At 59.8% G+C, this 20,187-nt stretch overlaps 6 protein-coding genes across 6 annotated transcripts, besides 1 other annotated feature; all 6 read right to left on the reverse strand.

Annotated features, from left to right (window-relative positions):
• Window positions 1-130: 130 nt before the first annotated feature.
• LPMP_250420 (hypothetical protein) lies at window positions 131-1,027 on the reverse strand (the record flags this gene model as incomplete). The annotated part of the gene is made up of 1 exon (XM_010701312.1): window positions 131-1,027. One exon carries the CDS (start codon window positions 1,025-1,027, stop codon window positions 131-133), a length of 897 nt encoding a protein of 298 aa, XP_010699614.1.
• A 1,283-nt stretch (window positions 1,028-2,310) lies between these two features.
• LPMP_250430 (hypothetical protein) lies at window positions 2,311-7,281 on the reverse strand (the record flags this gene model as incomplete). The annotated part of the gene is made up of 1 exon (XM_010701313.1): window positions 2,311-7,281. The coding sequence occupies one exon, from the start codon at window positions 7,279-7,281 to the stop codon at window positions 2,311-2,313; it is 4,971 nt and encodes a 1,656-aa protein (XP_010699615.1).
• A 1,473-nt stretch (window positions 7,282-8,754) lies between these two features.
• On the reverse strand, window positions 8,755-11,808 carry LPMP_250440 (hypothetical protein; the record flags this gene model as incomplete). The annotated part of the gene is made up of 1 exon (XM_010701314.1): window positions 8,755-11,808. The coding sequence occupies one exon, from the start codon at window positions 11,806-11,808 to the stop codon at window positions 8,755-8,757; it is 3,054 nt and encodes a 1,017-aa protein (XP_010699616.1).
• Window positions 11,809-12,706: 898 nt separating this feature from the next.
• Window positions 12,707-14,815, reverse strand: LPMP_250450 (transcription factor, putative; the record flags this gene model as incomplete). Its single annotated transcript, XM_010701315.1, has 1 exon — window positions 12,707-14,815. One exon carries the CDS (start codon window positions 14,813-14,815, stop codon window positions 12,707-12,709), a length of 2,109 nt encoding a protein of 702 aa, XP_010699617.1.
• Window positions 14,816-15,963: 1,148 nt separating this feature from the next.
• On the reverse strand, window positions 15,964-17,115 carry LPMP_250460 (hypothetical protein; the record flags this gene model as incomplete). The annotated part of the gene is made up of 1 exon (XM_010701316.1): window positions 15,964-17,115. The coding sequence occupies one exon, from the start codon at window positions 17,113-17,115 to the stop codon at window positions 15,964-15,966; it is 1,152 nt and encodes a 383-aa protein (XP_010699618.1).
• Window positions 17,116-17,407: 292 nt separating this feature from the next.
• Window positions 17,408-17,859: a repeat region.
• Window positions 17,860-19,675: 1,816 nt separating this feature from the next.
• On the reverse strand, window positions 19,676-20,074 carry LPMP_250470 (hypothetical protein; the record flags this gene model as incomplete). Its single annotated transcript, XM_010701317.1, has 1 exon — window positions 19,676-20,074. The coding sequence occupies one exon, from the start codon at window positions 20,072-20,074 to the stop codon at window positions 19,676-19,678; it is 399 nt and encodes a 132-aa protein (XP_010699619.1).
• Between the last annotated feature and the right edge of the window lie 113 nt (window positions 20,075-20,187).

Genomic DNA, 20,187 nt, shown 5'->3' on the forward strand with positions numbered 1-20,187 from the left:
GTTTTGCTGCCTCCTTCGTTCGCTCTACCAGAGTTATGGCCTGCGCGACATCGCCGCTTCGCAGGCATCAACAACTACACTGCACGAGCGTGGGGTATCACTGCTGCGGCGATAACCGCATCGGCAGCACCTAGTATGGGTAGGGAACTCTCTTTTTACCTTCCATCATGTACACAGACTCCTTCGGAATCTTGTACTTGGTGATAAGCATCTCGGCCAGCTGATCCACCACGTTTCCCTGGATGTCAATGCAATCCTGATGCTTACCCTCCTCTGCAGCTCGCACGCCGGCACCGCAGGAGAAGCGCTTGCGCCAGTCCTTCGACACATCCTTCAGGTTGAAGCCGAAGAGGTCCATGCCAAAGACAGAGGTGGTCATGCGTCGCCCAGTGCGTTTCTCCACCTCCAGTACGACAATGCGATCCAGCGCCTTCTTGATGCCGCGTCCCTCCAGCAGTGCCTCCAGGCGGTCCTTTTCCGTTAGAATGCGGCGCCTGCGGCCGCGCTCCTCAGCGTCAGCCAGGTCCGCTGCGTGCTCGAGCAGCCACGGCCGGCACTTCTCCACCATTCCACTGAACTCGCACATCTCCGCTGGAAAGGTGCAGATGGGGCAGTAGAGCACCTCCACCGCCCTCTGCCGTGTCACGATGAGTGGTTCGTCATCGCCCCCGTTCCTCTCTCCCGCCGCCGCGCCGTCCGCCTTGTCGCCCACGCTCGCATTTTTGCCCTTGCCTTTACTGCGCTGGTTGTCCAACTTGTTGAGGCGGTTGCCCCTGTACTCCTTCTTTTTCCCTTGGGGGGCACTAGCAGCGCAGTCGCTTCCACGCTCTGAGCCGTGGCCGCTGTGCTGGACGGACGTGGCCGTAGCAACACCAGCAGCAGCCGGTGCACCAGCCTCATCCTTGCTGCCTTCGGCATACGCGGTCGCGGCCGCTGTGGAGGCTGCATCGTGCTCTTCTTCACGCTCCTCGTCGCTGCACGACTGAGCATGCGCCACCGCCTTGGACCTCTTCTTGTTTCGACCCATGGTTTAGTACGATGTGGGCTTCTACCTCTCTCGTGTACGAGCGGGTTCTTAAGGGATGGGGTATGTATGTGCGTATGCGCTTCTTTCTTCCAGGAAGGGGGCAGTGGTTACATTCGCCGCTGGACACTGACCCACAGAACGAGGCGGCAATGAAGGGGTTAGTGGGGAGAGGAGTGACGGCTGGGTACGCTTGTTACACGCGCAAGCAAGAGTATGCGAGGGAGTGCGTGTGTGTGTGTGTGGGTGTGTGTTTAGTGAAAGAAGAACGAGCAGGCGGTTCCGAGATGAACGAAGCAAAGTAAACTCTCATCCGGAGCCGTGTGCGTCCACTAACGGCACCAGTGCATGGGTGAGTGTTGAGGAGGGAGGAAGCTAACACCGTGCGAGTTGGACGAATAAGGAGCGCTTCTGCCAGAATGCACCACACTGGCATCCCCAAATCACGTCTGCAGAGGCAAGTGCATCTCCCAACATGTCCCCGCCTGTACGCTTCGTTGGCCCTGCACGTGCAACGAGAAGGAGAACACGGCAGTGAGGTGGGGTAACGCTCCGCGCCTCACCACAAAAAAGGATGCTTACGGAAGTGTAGCGGACGCGTGAAAGGAAGAACAACGGCCACCCCCTCACGAGGGCCACGGCGACCTAACCAGGCAAGGCGGGGGAGGGAACTTGATATTTTGAGGAGTGATGCTGCAGACGGGCATCTACGCTGCGGAAGGGGTGCAGTAAATGTGTGCATTAAGGGCTGCCAAGGTGTCGTAGCAGGGCGTCCTTGATGCGGCGTTGAAGGGGAAGAGGAAATGATGGCAGGCACACCCTCGCAATGTGACTCTCCTATCCTCTTGTGCCATCCTCGTAACCCTCCCTCTCCGCACCCACACACCCATACAAGCAGGAGTGTGAATGCATAGGCAGTGCTGCAGTACGAACAGAAGGGTTGCAAAGACTGCCACATCCACTCACCCACCCACCTCGGACCGTCCCACCCCTCGCCACAGCACCATGGAGAAACAACCTCAGCTACGCTGACACACTCTACTCTACCCTACATATATATACATATACATATAGGGGTAGGTGATGCGACCCAAAGACCCCAAGTGCAGCATCGGAGCATCACACAGCACGCTGCGCACATGTGGGTGTGTCTGCTGAGTGAATGAGAATCGACATCGAGCACAACAGAAGAGCGCACTTGTCTGTGCAGTCCATGCCGAACCATCACCCCCTTCCTTGCGACAACACCAAAGCGCACCGAACGCTGCGCCTTGAGGCCCCTTTTCTCACGGCTTGTTGTACGGGTGCACAATCACCAAGGAGCGGTCCAGGCTGCTTGAGTCGTCAGACCGGTTCACCGGGTTGTCGAGGACACGCACAGGCACCACATTCGAGGGCATCGTCGCCGAGGAATGGGGCTGGTTTGGAGTCGAGCAGTCAAGCGACTGCAAAGCACTGTGCATGCTGCGCGTGCTCCTGTCATCGTTGCGCCCGCCAGAGACATTCACATGCGGGGTATGGTCGATGCACGAGGATATCGAAGTGCGCGAAGCTATGGTGAGGTTGTTTGTGTCGTCACCAGGCGGCTTCCTATAGGGCCCTAGACGAATAGTCCCGCTGACGGCCGTTGTGTGGACCTGTGCCGGGCGACGCGGCGGGTTCGTGTCTATCGACACCGAAGTGCTGCTGCCGTCTCTCGCCGGGCTGTAGCCGCGCGGGTGCGGTTGCGCCATCGGCGTAGGAAACTGAGCCGACAGTGAACGGTACTGCCCCGGCATCGGGGTCTGCCGCTCGTAGAGGTGCCTTGGCTCTCTGACACACGCAGCTGAAATACCGCCTCGAGCGGAAGTGCCATCCATAGAGTCCACAGACCGATGCTGCACGCCGCTGCGTAACGGCCGCATGCTCCCTACTGACTGGTAGGAAGTCTCGCTTTCCTGGCAAATGGTGACGGACTCGTACTTCTCAAACGACGTGTCCTTCGGCAGCGGTGCATCTGGCGCCTCCGCCTGAGAAGTCGTGAGCAAAGATAGCGAGTGTCCACGAAGTGGACACCGAGGCAGACGCGTGTATGGCTGTCGCTGATCAGCTTCAAGGAGCTGGGACTCACTGTCTACGGACCGTGAAGGCGTCGCCGTAGCAAGCACCCCTGTCGCGGTTGCCGCACGACGCACACCCGGCACAGTAGGAGACGGGAAACGGCTGCCTACAATTCCCTGCAGTGGGTTGAGGTGAAAAGAGCTCCCCGTGGAGTTGCGTGGGGACTTGGATTCTTTCAAGAAGCACTTCAGGTCGCCGCCAGTACAACCACGGACAGCCGAGCTGCTTGGGCTCGATAGCTGGTCCGGCGGCGGCGCCGTGTGATCCGATTGTGGGGAAGCGTAGCAGCAGGGGTCACTACCGCCCGAGGGGCCGAGACCGGCGGAAGCGGCAGCAAGACGGCTGCCAAGAAGCAGCTGACGCCCTACCGAAGCATGCTCTGATGATAGAGGTGAGGACTTTGCCTGGGACACCTGTACTGTCGTTGAAGATATACTAGCAAGCTGGTGCTGCGCGACGACGCATTCCGGCTCGGACAAGCGCCTCGCCGGGCGAGCAGATTGCGGATGCACAACGGCGTCCGTGGCGTACTGCCGCGCATGCTGCTGACTTGCTGAGAAGTTGTGCTTCGGAGCCGGGCAGTGCGAAGGTTTGCGCTGAGAGGAGCTGTCAGACTTTGGTGAGCTCACTTCAAGGCTTACACACACCGCCTCCTGCAACTCGGGCCTGAGAGTGGGTTGGCTAGCGCGCCGCTTCACCATTGGGGAAATGAGCTGCGGCTGCACAGGCAAGGAAGAGCATGCGCTCGAGTGCGACGTGCACGCTCCACTTTCATTGCCGCGCTCTGTAGGGTGCAGCGACTGCCCAAGCGGCGTTGTAGTTGCCGTGGTAGATGCTCCTGTGCGCCTTGCGGCAGGTCTGTTGGTAGCTGGTCGTGACACCCCTTTTCGCACCCCACTCTGCGGCTGTCCAGCAGCGGTGGCTGCAGATGATAGAGGCTCCGCCTGAGCTGCGACTGGCACCGCCTTCAGGTAGCCCGAGAGGGAGCGCACGAAGTTTTCCAGGTTCTGGCCGCTATCGACAGGAAACACTCGTATCTCACGCACTGCGTCAGGGTTGCGATCGAGCTCGGTGAGTTGGGTCTTAATATTACCCAGTATCCCAAGTACCTCCTTCTCCTGCTGCTGCACAATATTGAGCACAGTGCCCAGTATCTGCTCCTTGCTCTGGCTGATGTAAAGCAACACCTCCTCCTTCGACAGACCGTGGGTACGACGCATGCTCAGCAGTTCGACCCAAATTGTGTCAATCTCTCGCTTGGTGAAGTCCTTAAAGTTGCTGTATTCGCGCTTACGCACGAACTGATGAGTGGGCAGCAGCACCTCGGACGAGGAACCACGATGAGATGAAGGCTCCGGCACGACGTTATCTCCCAAAGTCGGCCTCACGAGCGCGCCCGACGAGGCCATGGGCCTTGGCAGGAAGGTGGCAGTGCCTGCGGTCGCTGGTCGCCTCCGCACCGAGGCCGACGACGTAGCGTCTATCTTGTCCTTACGCACAATAAACACCTCACCGGTCAGCATCCCAGGAACCTCGACGAGATCATCTGCAGGTGTTGCGAGAGCCTCCGCAGAGAGGCGAGTGTGAGCCGTCGGCCTGTTCGCTGAGCGTGGCGTGATGGACGCGGGGGCGCCGCTAACACCTGTTTTCACATCTTTCGCTGCTTCCCCTTTGGCGGTCTTCTCTTCCCCTTTGGCGGTCTCCGCTTCCCCTTTGGCGGTCTCCTCTTCCCCTTTGGCGGTCTCCTCTTCCCCTTTCGCATCTTTCGCCGCTTCCCCTTTTGCAGTCTCCTCTTCCCCTTTGGCGACAAGCTGCTTGGGGGGCGACGAATAGGGTGGCGTAGTCTTCGCCGCAAAGGACGCTGCCGGGGGCTTGTCGGTCTTCCTTGGTAGAGGCTGCGGAGGTTGCGCTTGCTGCTTAGGCGTTGCAGCTGATAGCATGACCTTCGCCTCTGTCAGCTGCATCTTCAGCGACTCTTCGAGCACACTGACCCGCTGCACAGCAAGCCGCAGCTCGTTGGCGGCGCGCACACATTCGTCCTGGGCCGACTCGGCAGCCTTGGCACTCTCTGCTGCCTCTCGCGCAGCCGACTGGGCTTCGATGGACGCTCTGTCGACCTCGGCGCCAGCCGCCGTTGGAGGGTGTATTGTTGATACGTTGTTCCACTGAGTTGAACTCGCGGGTTTGCTGAGCTCCGGCGTTTGCGCAGTGTGCAGTCGCTGCAGGGAGGCCCACAGTGCTTTGATGTCCTCCTCATGTTGCCGCAGACGCTCATTCTGCTCATCGCTGTCCTTGTAGATTTCCTCCGCCTTCGCTGTGACAGAGCTGGCGCCCGACGTCCTCGCTGCCTTGGACGACCACGGCGCCGCAGTGGTGGCGGTTGCTCCAGTCGTAGGCAGCTCTGCAGTCGACTTGGAAGCCTTCGTCAGCACAGCTGAGACTTGATTCCGGTGGGTTCGCGTGAAGGAGCTGGCGACAGGGGTTGTCACAGTGGAGATGGCGGCGCTGGCAGCGGCAAAATGATGAGAGGAGCTTTGCTCAGGCGCCATTCCGGTCACTGCAGCTGGCGTGATTGGCTGCTGCGCCGCGCGAAGCTCCCCAATGCGGTGTTTGTCGACGGTACGCCAAACTTCGTTGAGCCGCTCTGCCAGTGCGCAGAGCTCCACTCGCACGGCGCTTTCCAAGGTCATCAGCTGCGTCTGGATATCATCCAGGCTGCGCTGCGTCAGAAAAACGCCCTTGGCGTCCTCCCAGAGCTTTGCCAAACTGCGATTCACCTCGGCGCGCATGTCCGAGTCTTGGTGCAACGTGTTAGGCATTGAGATCAAGTTGATGCGCTCCAGTAGGTCAGAGTGTGCGGCTCGCACCGCCGCCTCCATAATTTGCTTTGACTGACCCACGTCCTCGTCTACGTGTGCAGCGAACGTCGTTACATAGTCCTGCATGGAGGCGTAATCATCAGCGATGCGGCTCATACGCTGCCCCTGGACGCTTAGTGTGTGGTGCGCCTCCTGAAGTGGCCTCACACAATTCTCCTGCATGGAGGTCGCTAGCGCCGTAAGATCACCGCGGAGCTTATTCGCCATTTCAACGAGACGATCCTGTAAGGCGCCAACCTGTGACTGCAACGCCTGATCCCCCGCGACAGACCGCTGCTGCGCGGCAGCCACATCCTCGCGCATCTTTGCCCCGAGGTCAGTGACACTCGCCCGCCAGTTCAGGTCCACAGTCTCCAGTTGAGTGTCGTGCTTCGCAAGCTCTTGCAGGATTGCCTGGTGCGCGGTTTCCTGCCGCTTGTCCTGCATCTGACTGTGCTGCGCCACCTGCGCCACCTCGTGCGCGAGTCCGTTCGTGGCAGCCTGAACCGCCTCGCGTACGCCGTACTCCAGATCGCCGATGCGGCGCCGCAGATCGCTGACGTCAGTCTGCTCAGTGCTGTGTAGCTGATTCATATCAATGCGCGTACGCTGACTGAGGGCCTCAAGCTCCTGGTTAATGCGCTGCACCGCAGCCTCCAGATCACTGCGCTGCTGAGCACCGGCGCTCCGCACATCTCCGGAGAGGGACCCGTGCACATCGCGCAGTGCATCGCGTATGGCGCTCTCTAAGTTGTCGCATCGCTGGCGCTGCATGGCCAGCTCAGCGCTGATTTGCTGCTGCAGCGCCACTAAATCATCATGGTTGCGAGTCTCGACGGCCTGCGTCACGTTCGCCATGCTTTGCAGCTGCGCTTGAAGGGCGCGCATCGCCTCAGCAGACGCAGTCTCGCCGGTTTGCGCGCGCTGATGCGCCCCACTGAGGTCTGCCTGGAGGCGCTTCTCCATTTCGCGGAACGCCACATCGTGCTTGTCGTTGGTGCCGCGTAACGCCGCGCCCTGCCCTTGGACCTCCGCCTGCAGCGTACTAAGGCGATCGTTGTGGCTTTGCAGAAGTGCCTGCATTCGATTGAGCGTCTCGGCAGTGCTGCCGTTATGATTGCCGAAGGCCGCTTGCAGCAGCTGCTGCGCCTGCTCGCGGCTGCGCGACTCGGCGGCTGCGTACTGCTCCACATCACGCAGCCGCTGCAGTACCGCGCTGATTGTTTGCTCCTGCTGTCGAATAATGTCTTCCAAGGACAGCACGCGCTGCGCTAGGGAGTTGACACCCTCGCTGCTCATTTACTCTCGTGTAGGGTGAATGTGTCTGTTGGCGGCCGACGTGGTAAGAAGAAATGAGAAACGCCCACAGAAGGAAGGCAGGCGGCCCCACTGCACCAGACGCTAAGCAGAGGTACACAGTCTATGGCACTAGAAGAGGATGACAGAGAAAGAGAGAGAGACGCCCACTCGTGTGTTCGCAAGCGACAAAATTAAGGCGAGGAGGAGGAAGCTGGAAAGGCGTGAGATGTACAGCGCAACAGCTGATTGATTCTTTCGTCTACTAGGTAAGCATGCCAGCGAGTGGATGTAGAGAGCGGTCGAGAGGAGGAGAGGGAGAGAAAAAAACAGAAGCCGCGACTTGCTCGCCTCTACTCGCCGGTGCCCTTCCTCCTTCTCTGGGTCCTCTTCGGCGAGGCGGTGAGGCAAGGCGCAGAAAGAGGGGCGTCTATCGCACCCTGGGAAGCCCACTAAGCGTTCTCCGCAGCGGGCAATTATTGGCGTCACACTGTGTGTGTGTGGATGGGTGTCAACTCGTGCATGCACCTGCCCGCACCGGCTATCGTGGTAGCAGAGCCCATCATCAAAATAACGCAGAAGATGGAGAGGGAGCGAAGTACAGAAAAATGGGTCAGCATGAAGGAGGTGAGAAAAAGAGATCCGTGCGCGACGCATCCTCTAAAATCGGCACGGCCACGATGACCACGCACGCACGCACCGCCATCAATGACAGAGGAGACACCGCTCTTGACAGGGCGGTGACCCGGCGTTTGCGGGTATGCGAGTATGGGTGTGGATGGGTGCAGCTACTTGGACGAAATGGCACCTCGAACGCAGGCACAATGTCGAGATACAACGCGAACGCAGAAGTGCACAGCCGGTGGAGCCCCCCTTTCCCACTGGGTCGCTTTGCGCTGCCTTAATGGCGCTTTGGTGCCGCTTGCTGAATTACAATGTGCCTCCTTAGCCATCCGATGCGATTATACGCGCGCCTCTTTGCCAACACGCCGTTCCTTCTCGTTCGCCCTCTCTCTCTGCCTGTCTCCGCGTAAACACACGTAAGCGCAGAGAAGCGACCTTAGCTGTGCGAAGATGCGCATGTCCCACCCGCTCCCTCAGCACACGTCGACACCCGCGCAGCAGAGATGCACTTGCAGAGAAAGGACGAGAAAAGCAGTCCATTACACAGTCGTCACCTCACTTAGTTATCCGTTGCGTACTCATCCACCACAACTACACGGAGGTAAAGCCACATGCACACACATGCATGTATGCCATCCACTTCTGACTACGCAGGATACAGGCACATACACACAGACAAACGCATGCATGGCTGATGATGCGTCAAGGAGAAAGGGAAGCAAGCGGGAGAAGGTAGAGAGTGTGGCAGCAAGCCGAGCCACAAAATGGCAGTGCAACATGCGAGACGCAGATAGAGAGCAGCACTATCCTCCTCTCCATACCCCTTTCCTACACCTACACCCTTCCCTGCGCTCACTCGGCGCGCACTCGCTTGGCGAGTGGCGGCTTCTCCTTTTGGCTGTCATCGTGATGCACGAACGGAGGCAGCGACGTCAGCACGTTCGGGACAAGACCGCGGATGACATAGTCAATGTAGTACGTCCGTCGAAGCAGGTCGTGCTGGCGTTGGCTGTGCTTGCGCGTGTGGGCGAGCAGCGGCTCGATCAGTGACGACATCGACGGCACCTGCGCGACGGCCTCAAAGTGGCGTGAGGAAATGAGTGTGTAGAGCACCAGAGTAGCGACCATGCAGTGGCGGCTGTTCGTGATCCATTCTCGCGTGTACTGCAGCAGCCGAGTCATCTGCTCCGCGTCAAGGGCGGGCAGAAGCTCCCCACGAAGCGCGTTCTCGCATTGCCGCGCGTCCTTGGCACACCAACGCACCAGCACCTGGCGGAGATGGCGCGGGTGACTCAGTCGCAGAGCCAGCATAAATGCCTCTGAGAACTCCCCCTTGCGAAGAGCGTTGGCAAGCGCCTGCTCCTGTTGGATCATGTTGTGCCGGTCCTCCTTGACGCGGGTCACCTCCTCGGCGGTGTAGTCCTCCGTCGCAATCAAAACGCCGTCGGCGGCGCCGGAGTAGAAGATCGTCTCGCCCAATGCGGCGCGCTCCTCGACTGCCAATGCCCATATCTTCTCCGTGTGCGCCTCCGCCGACCAGACCGACTCCGAGGACGCGATAGCCCACACACGCAGCACGCCCTCTGCGTTGCCCGTCACGATCTGCGTTCCGTTGTTGAAGAAGCTCAGCTGCAGCACCGACGTGCGGTCTACCTGCATTGCCTTCAGGCACGTCAGCGACACGAGCGACCACAGTCGCACCGACCCGTCATTCGAGGCCGATGCCAGAACGCGATCGACCGGCGAGAAGGCGAGGGACGAGATGCCGCGCCGGTGCCCCTTCAAGGAGGCCTCGCGGTAGATTTTCTTGCCCGTTATGTTCCACACATTCACCGATTTATCCTTGCCGCCTGTCGCCACGTACTGGTCGTTGGGCGCAACAGCCACGGTGTAGATGGGGCCGGTGTGGGCCGCATTCACGCCACTCCTGTGCTTTATCTCCACCACTCGTGACCGTGGCCGCTCTGCCAGCGCACGGTCCGCCAAGGGAACACCGACGTCCCACATGCGCAGATTCTCGTCGCTGGAGACCGAGAAGAGCAGCATGTAGGTGTCCGTCTGCCGCCCATTGAAGGAGAGCGACGTCACCTCCGCTGCGTGCCCGCCAACGCCGCGCAAAATGGTCTCACATCCCTCGCTCGACCACACGCGCACCTCCTTGTCCTTGGCTCCGGTGGCGATCCACGCCCCGTTACTGCTAACGGCGCAGCAGAGCACTACGTCGCTGTGGCCGCGCAGCGTCTTCGAGGAGACGCACCCGTCCGAGGCGTACAGGCGCACATCCTTGCTATTGGTCACTACAGCGCGGTGCAGCGGTGAGGCCTCGGGGAACAGCTTCACGTCGAGCAACTGATCCAGGAAGCCAACGATGGTGCGAATGACCTCGTACTGACTGCGCTCCGCTGTGGCGGGAGCGAGGAACTGAATGTTAAACCCCGCGTCACCAACATACAGCGAGGAGGTTTCCGACGCGGGCAGCGTGTCGTGCACAACAAAGCCATGTAACCAGCGCATGCCCGTGCCCTTTGGCTTGCCCGCCACCAGGAGAGAGCGCACAAACGCCTCCTCGGCGCTGTCCTCGGCATCCGCGGCCGGCGCCTTTGGAAGCCGACGCACAACCTGTATGGCCTCGCTCTCACTAACGCGGTAGGTGGTGACCACGCCGTCCATCGCACCAACGTGAAGCATCTCGGCGCTCTCGAAGGTGGCGCTCGACACGTGCTCCTTCACCACAATCGCACGCACCTCCTTCAGCCCCGTCGACTTGTGTCCCTCGCTACACATCATCTTGTTGAGAGCGAGACGGCGATCTCTGGCGATGGAATAGACGTGTGTGAGCGCGTCATTGAAGGTCATGGACTCGACCGCCTGTACGTGGGGCCGCCCTTCCGCTACCATCCGCTTCGCGACAAAGTCGAAAACAGTGACGTGCCCCTCGAAGGAGCCGACGGCGAGGTAGGCCTCGCTGGGGTCGAGGCAGACGCTCTGCACGAGCGAGTTGTGGGCACACACCAAGTTGTGGGTGAGGTGATGGTGAAAGACGTTCCACACCTTCACAGTGCCATCCGTGGCACCTGAGATAAGGTAGACCCCACTCTGGGAGAAGTGCACGACCGAGATGGCGTGCTGCGCTGCCGTCCAGTTCCGCTCCAACTTGATCGAGTACTGCACGAGGACCTCCGTAGCGGTTTCTGCGCGTACTACATCCCCCTTCGCACCCTCCGCCTCCGCAGCGCTGCCCTCCTCGGAAGCGGCCTCGGCAACAGCGCCGTGTTCCGCTGAAAGAGAGAGCGAGGGCAAGATGGGCAACTCAACTCGAGAGTCGACGCGAAGTACGTAGACCTGCAGAGAACGCGTGCCAACCGCAACGTAGCTGCCAGGTGGCGCAGCGAGTTCCCTCTCGTCGTGAGAGGTGGAAGCGCCGCGCGAAGGCGCCCTCGCGGATGCCACTGCTCCCCTCTTCTCCGCTTGCATAACATGCCTCGCGTCCTCCTCCTCCAGCTTGGCTGTCTTCCCAGCCCTCACCTTCTTCCTGGACGACTCACTTGTCGTGGTCGACCTGTTCGCTGCGCCGGCGTTGTTCTTAACCTGCGCGAATCCGTCCTCTGCGGCAGCGGCGTCTTCGTTGTCGTCGCCCGCAGACTCGTGCACTGTAACGGCGTCAATGTGAAGAATCACGTCCTCTACGGGCAACGTGTACCTGCACAACACCTCGCCGCTCGCCGTACGCACAACGTTCACGGTGTCGCCGCACGCCATCACGAGGCACTCCTCCACAGCGCCCGACCTGAAAAGTGTCGACGACGTAGCGGGGCTTGGCACTGGAAGTGCCAAAGAGGCCAGCGCGCCGCCACTGAAGATCGGCTCCTGCGTCCATCGCGTGCGGAAGCAGTTTTTCCCCTCCATTTACTACGGACGTGAGAAAGAGGGGGGAAAGAGGGCGTGCGCACACGCACAGGCGCTACAGAGAAGCGCAACACACACACCCACACACACCAGCAGACCCCACCAAGGTGTAACTCACCAAGCCAGAACTCGAGAGAGCTTAGTCTGCAGAGCAGTGGCGACAGTGGAGGTTGAGATGAGTGACACAAGATCTTCAGCACTGGCAAGGGCTGACGTGAGTGCCAGTGTTAAGCCTCCAACACAGTGAGTGACTCGATAAGAGAGGGTGGGAGAGAGACGAGTGTAATGAGCGGTAGTAAAAGTAACACCACACCTCACGCAGCGAGGAGGACAAAGAGGGGGACATAAGGAGAGGAACAGGTACAACTAAAGTGAGGGAGCATGTGTGCAGGGCTGCGACGACGCAGAGTGCACGTACTGAAGGGGGCGTCGACAGCGCTTTTCGGCTCCTTCAATCCGTACTAAAAGGACACTGCAGAGGAGGGGAAAAGGGAGCCCTCGTATCGGAGAGATAGGTGGTGCGTCGTGCCCCCCCCGCACGCCCTCGGCACACTCCACCCTCGGTCATTATATGGGTGTGTGCGTGAGCCTCTCATTAGAGCCGATGTGCGCGCCGCCAAGGCCAACCATTGGTGGTCTTCGTCGTCGAGAGAGCGAGAGGGGAAGGAGCGACCCTCACCCTACGCATTAATGGAAACGACCTCCAAAAACACGCCGCACCGCCCCTCCAGAGAGGTGGGGTGCAGCGCCGTCGTTGCCGACACCGCCCTCTACCCGGCTATACGGACGGGCACAAGCAAACGCATAAACGCACAGAAAACTACGAAGAAAGGACGGGGGACAGCAAGGCGGTGCCGACCCCTCACTCCTCCCCGCCTTCATTGTGGCGGCGTAGTCGTCAGTCCCAGTCCGCGTGTGGCTCACCCTCAAGGCCCTCCAGCATACCAGGGAGCAGCTCATCAATTTGGTAAACATTCACCGCGCCAGCACCCCGACCGCGCAACGCGCGCTCCATTGCCGAGGGTACGTCAACTGCAGGCTCAGCAATAACGCTGCGTCGGCGCCGCTTCGAGGCTCGTGCCTCCTCCAGCTTTTGAATTTCCTCCTCCGTTCGTGCCCGTCCGCGCTTCCACTTTTCGCCGTAGAGGGAGACGCCGATGCGCTCGCGTCGCAGGCGCTCCTCGTTGTCGAGCACGAGGTATGGTAAGATGTCCGTGCAGTCATCCTCTGCGACCTGCGGCAGCACGAGGAACTCCCACGGCAAGGCGTGGCGTCGTTCGCGGTCGTAGAGGATGTCCTCCAGCGCTAGACGGAGCCCCTCGTCGTCGTCGTCATAGAAGCCGAGCTGATCCTCCTCTCCCGGGGTCCCCGGCAGCGGGCTGTTGCAGCGGAGCTGCGAGAGCTCACCGTTGTAGGAGCGATTCTGCGTAGGGTGACTGCCATGAGGAGACGCCGCGCCGCCAACCCGGTCCAGGTCATCCTCGTCGGCAAAGTCGAAGTCGCTGCGCAGGTGCATCACTTCTGCATTGTGGTTCAACAGCCGCGTGTACTCGTTTGCTATCCAGCGCAGCTGCTCCGGTGAGTCCAGCGCAGCGGCATCAGTGGCGCTGGCCAAGGCGGAGTGTACGCCTCCGTCGTCGGCAAAACCTACCATCGGCGGCGCCTTCGCAAGCGAGGACGCCAAAGAATCGTCAGGTAACAGATGAAGAGGTATGCCTGTGGACGACACGTTGGGATCGTTCAGCAGCCCAGTGGCTGTCAGCTGCCGGCTGCTGCCCGCGTCACTGCCGGTTTGAAGGGAAGCCTCGCGCTTGATAAGAAGGCGGTGCTCCTCTTCCTTCACACTGCGTGCCACCTCCTTCAGCGGGATAGGCTTCGTGTACGGCAGGCCCAAAATACGCAGCTGCTGCACCGGCGACAGCCCGTTCAAGTCTAAATTCTCCTCCAGCGGCGTGATGCCCTCCAGTTCGCAGTGCTTCATAATGAAGCGGCGCCACTTGTCACACCGCTCCGGCGTCGCCGGCTGCGACGTCTTCGCCTCCGAGAGAAGCTCGTAGAAGATGGCCGACAGCTCCCGCATACTGGCGTGCACGTCTTCTTCGGTCGATTTGCGACTCGAGTCATTGAAAGCTGGCGGTAGGGTCTCGTTCGACGGCTGATAGTCATCTATGTTCTCCAAGCGCGCCGTTGGTGTCGCCGCAAACTCGGTCAGTCGCTTGCCAATTGTATTAGATGTGAGTCGCACCATGCCGCACACCTGCTCCGGGGTGCGTGAAATGCCAAACACGTAGCAAGCCACAAGCAGAGCAGCAGCGCAGACCCCCATTGGTCGCCTGCCACAGCTAATCCAGTCATCCTGCATCGCCCGAAGCACCTTGAGAGCACACACAACCACGTCCTTCGTCTGCGGGCCGAGGTCCATCTGTTCGGCAAACCTCTGGACGTAGCACGATGGGTCGATTACGGGCACCTCCGTGTGGGTGGCATGGCAGATGTACTTCAACTGGGACAAGATCGTGTGCGGGTCCTCGCCGTTCGTCTCAGAGAAATCGTAGATGACGTGCGAGGTGCGCTCACGCCGGCAGGCTGCGTAGAGGCAGGCACACAGCACGCTCGGCCGTGTGCCAGACACAACGTTCAAGTTGAGCGCCACCTTGTAAATGCCGAGGGCACGCTCCACCGTATCTTCGCTGATCTCGAGCTGACGGCTGATGTTGAGCATCTCGCGGCGGGCCTTGTCGATGGTGGGGCGGGAGTGGGTGTTGACCATGCTCGTGTTGGTGCCCTTGTACGAGGTGGCGGGGCGGAAGCTGCCAGTGAGACTGCGAAAGCCGCCGCCGGCGCTGGTCGGCTGTCGAGCACCCTGGGCGAAGACGGGATCCAGCTCGTACTGGTTGCCCATCACCACATCGCCACAGATGGTACACGTCGTGCGACCATTTTGCCGATCCACGAACAGAGCGGAGGTGGGATGGGCACAGCTTGACATGGGGAAACGGCCAAACATTCAGTGGAGGCAGGAAAAGAAAAGCAAAGCTGTGCACACGGCGCAGGCACCAAAAACAGCAGCGCTTCCAATGGAAAAGAGGAAAGGGAAAAAAACAGCAGCAACACAATCGCTGAGCAGAGGGGAGAAAGCGTAGTAACGGCAGCAGCAACAGCCACCCACAGGAGAACAAGGCAGTGGAGACGGCGGTTGTGCTAGTCGCGGCGGCAGAGCACGCCGGCGACAGGAAGAGCCAAGAAGAGCCAAAAGAAGGGAACGGCGAGAAAGCGAAAGGGCACAAAGAAAGTGCCTATGGGGGGGAGAGCGGAAGCCTTCGGTGCTGCTCAGCTTGTGCCCCACTGTGCAGGGTGCGAGTTTGTAATCCGGAACTCGTTGAGAGCGCGTAGAGAATAGGCGGCACGGAGGTTGGCGGAAGGCGCAGGAAGGGGGTGCCTTTAGAAACTACCGTTGGTGAGTGGCATGCAACGAGCCGTGTCTGTACTCGCCGTGGCTTCGTGAAGAGTGAAGAAGGAAGGAGTCGATAACGGCACACGGTGGGCGGAAACCCCCTAGAGAGCGCGAGGGAGAAGATGATGAGCAAGGCCAGCCCACGATGAAGAGAAAGACGGTGAAGCGTGCAAATACATTGGGACGAGGGGCACCCGTACGAGATGGGAGGAGGACATGGCCCTTGTGCCCGGTTGTGTGAGTGGCTGGGTAGGTGGGTGTGCATTGTAAGGGGGAAGTGCGGGCGGAGATGAAAGAGAGCGCACTCAGTGTTTGAGTCAGCACACGCCAGGGTACTCTTCCTTCATTCTCTCCGCCTCACGTCGGTCGCTGCACTCCGTGATACCCCTCACGCCATCCCACTCTACCTCTTCTTCCTCAGAGGCTCCTCTGCAGCACTTCTCGTTGCAAGAAGTACCGGTACGTGCTATCCCGCAAAGACCCTCGCCTCGGCTTTACTAAGTGGCTTTTCCCCATCTGTCCAGTTCACCTCTCTGCACTGACTGACTGGTGCCTAGAGAATATAGAGTGGATGCCGTGTGGTCACATGGCCAACCAGGGTCCACCAACACACAAGCGCACGTCCCTTGCCAGAACCGTTTACAAACTGTGAAGAAAACGTCCCACCTGCGCCCCCTATGCATGCCGCGCACAACCACACCTTACGCGTTGGAGAGTCCGCCTGGGGCGATGAAGGCCTGGAAAACAAAGCGGAATCGCTCCGGCGCCAACTCGCGCTGCGTCACCTGCTGCGCCCGTAGACAGATGGCCTCCAACCGGCCATAAAAGGTGAACATGTACGCAGGGCGATCGAAGAATACCTCTACTACCACCTCCGTCGTGCCCGACTCCTTGCGCGTCCAGCCCAGCACACGGTGCCGCATGCAGTGCGGAATCTCGTGTGGGAGCAGTTCCATAAAGGTCTGCCGCAGCAGCTCCGCCACACGCTGCGGGAGATTCAAATCGGTCGTCTCGCGGCGGTAGTGCTCCCACGCCCCTGGCCTTGCGTACTGGCAGAGACAGTCCTTCAGTTCAACTAGTCCACTGCCGCCCTTGACGCTTACCTCGTGGGTCGCGGCAGTCGGCAACCCGAGAGACTCAAGGTCAGTGCGCATGGCAAAGTACAACTCGCGATGGCGTGGCGTCTGAACCTTGTCCATCATCGTCATCGCAATCACCACGGGTAGCTCGCGCCCAGCAGCGCGACGTACCACCTCCCTAGCGACCACCTTGTGCTCCTTCTCCACGAAGCCCACCCCCACTGGGAGGGCCAGGACAACGAGGTCCGCCACGAAGAGAGCGTCGTATGCCTTTGCCGTGCCCGACGCAAACTTACGCCGAGTGCGCTGCGTATCACGCGGCACAATCCCTGGTGTGTCGAGGAGAAGCAACTGTGTGTCGTGCACTGTGGCCACGGCCTTCGTCCAGTCCTTGGTGCTGCCGTAGCGGTTGCTGACAGCGCCAACGTTACTGAGCACCAAAGAATTAACAAGGGATGTCTTTCCTGCGTTCTGTGGCCCGAGAAAGGCAGCACGCAGCACGAGTGGGTTAGCGGGCTGCTGCACCGAGTCGATACCGGCTTTCGCAATAGAAGAGTTCGGTCCAGGCGCAGCCGCGGCACCAGTTGCAGCAGCGAGGGGTGGGAACACTTCCTCCACTGGCGTGTAGCGGCGCTCCTTGTAGACTCGCTGGAAGCGCTTAGCCACCGCGTCGACAGCCTCCTCTTTGCTCTCGGAGAGCACTGACACAATGCGCTGCTCCCACCGGCGACGGCTCTGCAACGACGTGCGGCATACCAAAGAGCGCGTCAGCATCTCTCAAGTGGGAAAGAGGGTAAAAAGTGGTCAGACGACAGGCTGACGCTTCCTTGTGGGTGTGGGTGGGTGTGTGGGTGTGTGTGGAGGGGGGGGAGGTGCACGTGTTTCGGATAGCGGCGAATGGGCGACATGGGAAGAGAAGACAGAGGCAGAGATACGGTTCCAGGCAGAGCGTCTGGGCATGGGGAGAAAAAGGGGGGGACATACTTCTCTCCAGCTCTACGCGTCTGCATCCACGATGCACATCAGAGATGGCGCAGCGGCCACGCTGGACGAAGTCGCGTCGTTCAGCGCGGCCACAGCTTCCAACTCTACCCACCCACCTCCAGCCTCGCAGGTCGCCTCACGGCCGCTCCCGCTATGCCGGTCTCCATCCAATGCATCTCTCAGGGTAACACACGGACTCCTCCTCAGCACTGAGCAGCGCGGATAAGGTGAGATACATTCGAGTCACCCTGACGCTTTGCCCAATCATATGAATGGTAGAAACATGCTCACTGTCGCGGGTCGCTCCGGTACAGCGCCACCCAGGACATGACCGCCGACATCCGTAGTGATACATTGATGCAACCTTGCTATGCCGTCGGTGCCTGGCTCTGCCTCTACCAGAGGTAGCTCGGCAACGGCAGGGATAGGCGGTAGGGGGCTGCTTGGCCTCTCCGCACACACAGAGTGAGAGGCACTGAGCCCTGAGATACCGTCATGCACTTAGGTGTGCCACCCCTCCCCCCGTCATTAGGGGAAGGACAAGAGAGAAATACGAGCGGCACGCCACTTGGAGGTCCAAGTGCAGCGAAGCCCGCAGTACCTCGTCCTGCGCTCTCTTCTCCCCCTGGTGAGCTTGCGCCCTTGTTGGGCGCGTATGTGGCATTGCCGTCATTGCAATCGCTTGTGTTTGCCATGTTGGCCCTTCAGGGCTGTCTGTCCGTCAGAGCAGCCGTGTGAACTTCACCCCTCGTCGCTATGGTGTAACACGCACACACCACTCGGTGATACGCACACTTGGGAGACCACAACGTCTTCATGCCAAGTTCAGCACGTGAAGCAGAAAATCCTTCACGGGTGCGCAGCAGGACCCAAACGCCTCGCCGCTTCCGCACATACAGATGGCGGTCTCCCCCAGCTCCGTCTCCACTAATCGCCGCCGGAAGGCAACGTCCATGGCACAGCGTGTCGCGCCATTCGTCCGAAGCTCCTTGAGCTCCAGCACCAAGGCACGCTGTTGTGAAGGGGTTAAGATGCCGGTGAAGAGCGGTTTACTAGGCGAGGTCACGCCTTCCTTCGCTGCCGCCGCACAAACCGATGCGCGCGTGAGCGCCGGTGACTGTCGAACGTGACGGCCGGCACGACGTAGCGCAACACTGCCGTCCTCGCCGTGGGTTCGCGCGTCATAATTGCTCGTGGGAGGGAATGCCTCCTTCTCCAGGTGGTCATCTTGCTCGTCTGATGCACCCAGCAAGACCCACGCCATGAGCGCCATGGACAGCACCAGATAAGCTCCCAAGGCGTGCGGGTGGCATCCAGATAGGAGGCGTGCACCAAGCAGCCAAATCGAGAGCCGAATCACGAAGCGCGCGACGCAACGGTGCTGCCACTGGCGCAGGTGGCACTCGCGCTCCTGCCGCTGCATTTCGCCCCCGTTGAAAGGGGCGTACGGTTGCCTCTCCATCGCCGGCAAGCGACTAGGTGAAAATGAGGAGTACAGTGAAGCACACACACATCCACACAAGGGAAAAATAAAGGCGCTCAAGGTGCCCGTGTAGGAATCAGCAGAGACACCACAGAGAAGAGAGCTTCCAGTACGGTGCGAGGTGGAAAACACTGATGCTGAGGTCAGGCTGCCAGTACGATGGGAATGGTGGGACCTGGGTGCCTACATATATATATATATACGTGTGTGTGTGGGGGGGGGGGGGGGGGTAAGTCATTGCGTGGACGGCACAAGTAACACGAAAAAGGGTCGAAGCGGTCGAAAGTAGACCACCCGCATCGCACACAGAGGAGACGTACAAATAGGAACCGCATGTGGCATGTGAATGCATCGAGGGAAATATATATATATATATACGACATCAAGACACGCACGCACACAGGCGAGCGCAGTTGCTTCCTCGCACTCTTAACCACGGGCGTTGCACGAGGTGCCCAGTTTGTCGATTGAACTTATGACTCTTTCGTTTTTTTTTGATGGTCTGCTCCGCTGTCTTGATGAAACGCACACACATACACACACACACACACACCTAATCAAGAGACGCATAACCTCCTGCACCTGCTTTACGGTGCTAGAGCAAACTAAAGTACGCGGAAAACTACAGGGGAGGAAGAAGGGGTGGGACAGGGCTGACTATCAGCGGTGGTGTCGCGACAGAAGAGGCCGGTGGGCAGCGCGCGCGTCCATGACAAAGGGAGAAAAAAAGATGACAAGAGATGAAGCAAACAATGACCAAACCACAGCATGAAAACTCGCCTACGATCATCAGCGCAGAGAGTCAGACACGAGCACCCGCTCAAGTCTCTACACACAACCACGCATGCACCTGTTCAATGCACCCCACTACATCATTGTGTTGCGGTGTCCAGTGCGTTTCGTCGGCAACTTTATAGCGTCATCGATGCCGTACGTGCGCTTGATCTCCTCCAGCTCTGTCTTCGTGTCCATCTGATATGTAGAGGCAATGAAGAGAAGCAAAGTGAGAGCCAGGATCATGAGGATGTAGCGCTCTTGAAACACGCCCTGGTACCGCTTGGGCAACTGCCAGTTCCCGTTCCTGACAACTGGCGACGGGGATGTGGGCCGACTGCGGTCGAACTCGGACCACGCCCGCAGCTCCTCCTCCGTCATGACTGGCTCATCCTGTACATCTGTCAGTACATCCGTGCACATGCGCATCTGTGGCGCCGGCCCCACAGCCACGACAACCGCCTGCTCCTTGCGCTTCGCTACGGAGTGCATACTTGAACAGCACGTGACTCTCCTCTAGCGATTGCCAGTAAAAAGCCCTTGTGCCGCGCTCTTAAAAAAAAAAAGAATAAGAGACTCGGTAGGGGGAAGGGGAGGGGGGGGGG

Source organism: Leishmania panamensis (genome assembly GCF_000755165.1).
Source record: "Leishmania panamensis strain MHOM/PA/94/PSC-1 chromosome 25 sequence".
NCBI lineage: Eukaryota > Euglenozoa > Kinetoplastea > Trypanosomatida > Trypanosomatidae > Leishmania > Leishmania panamensis.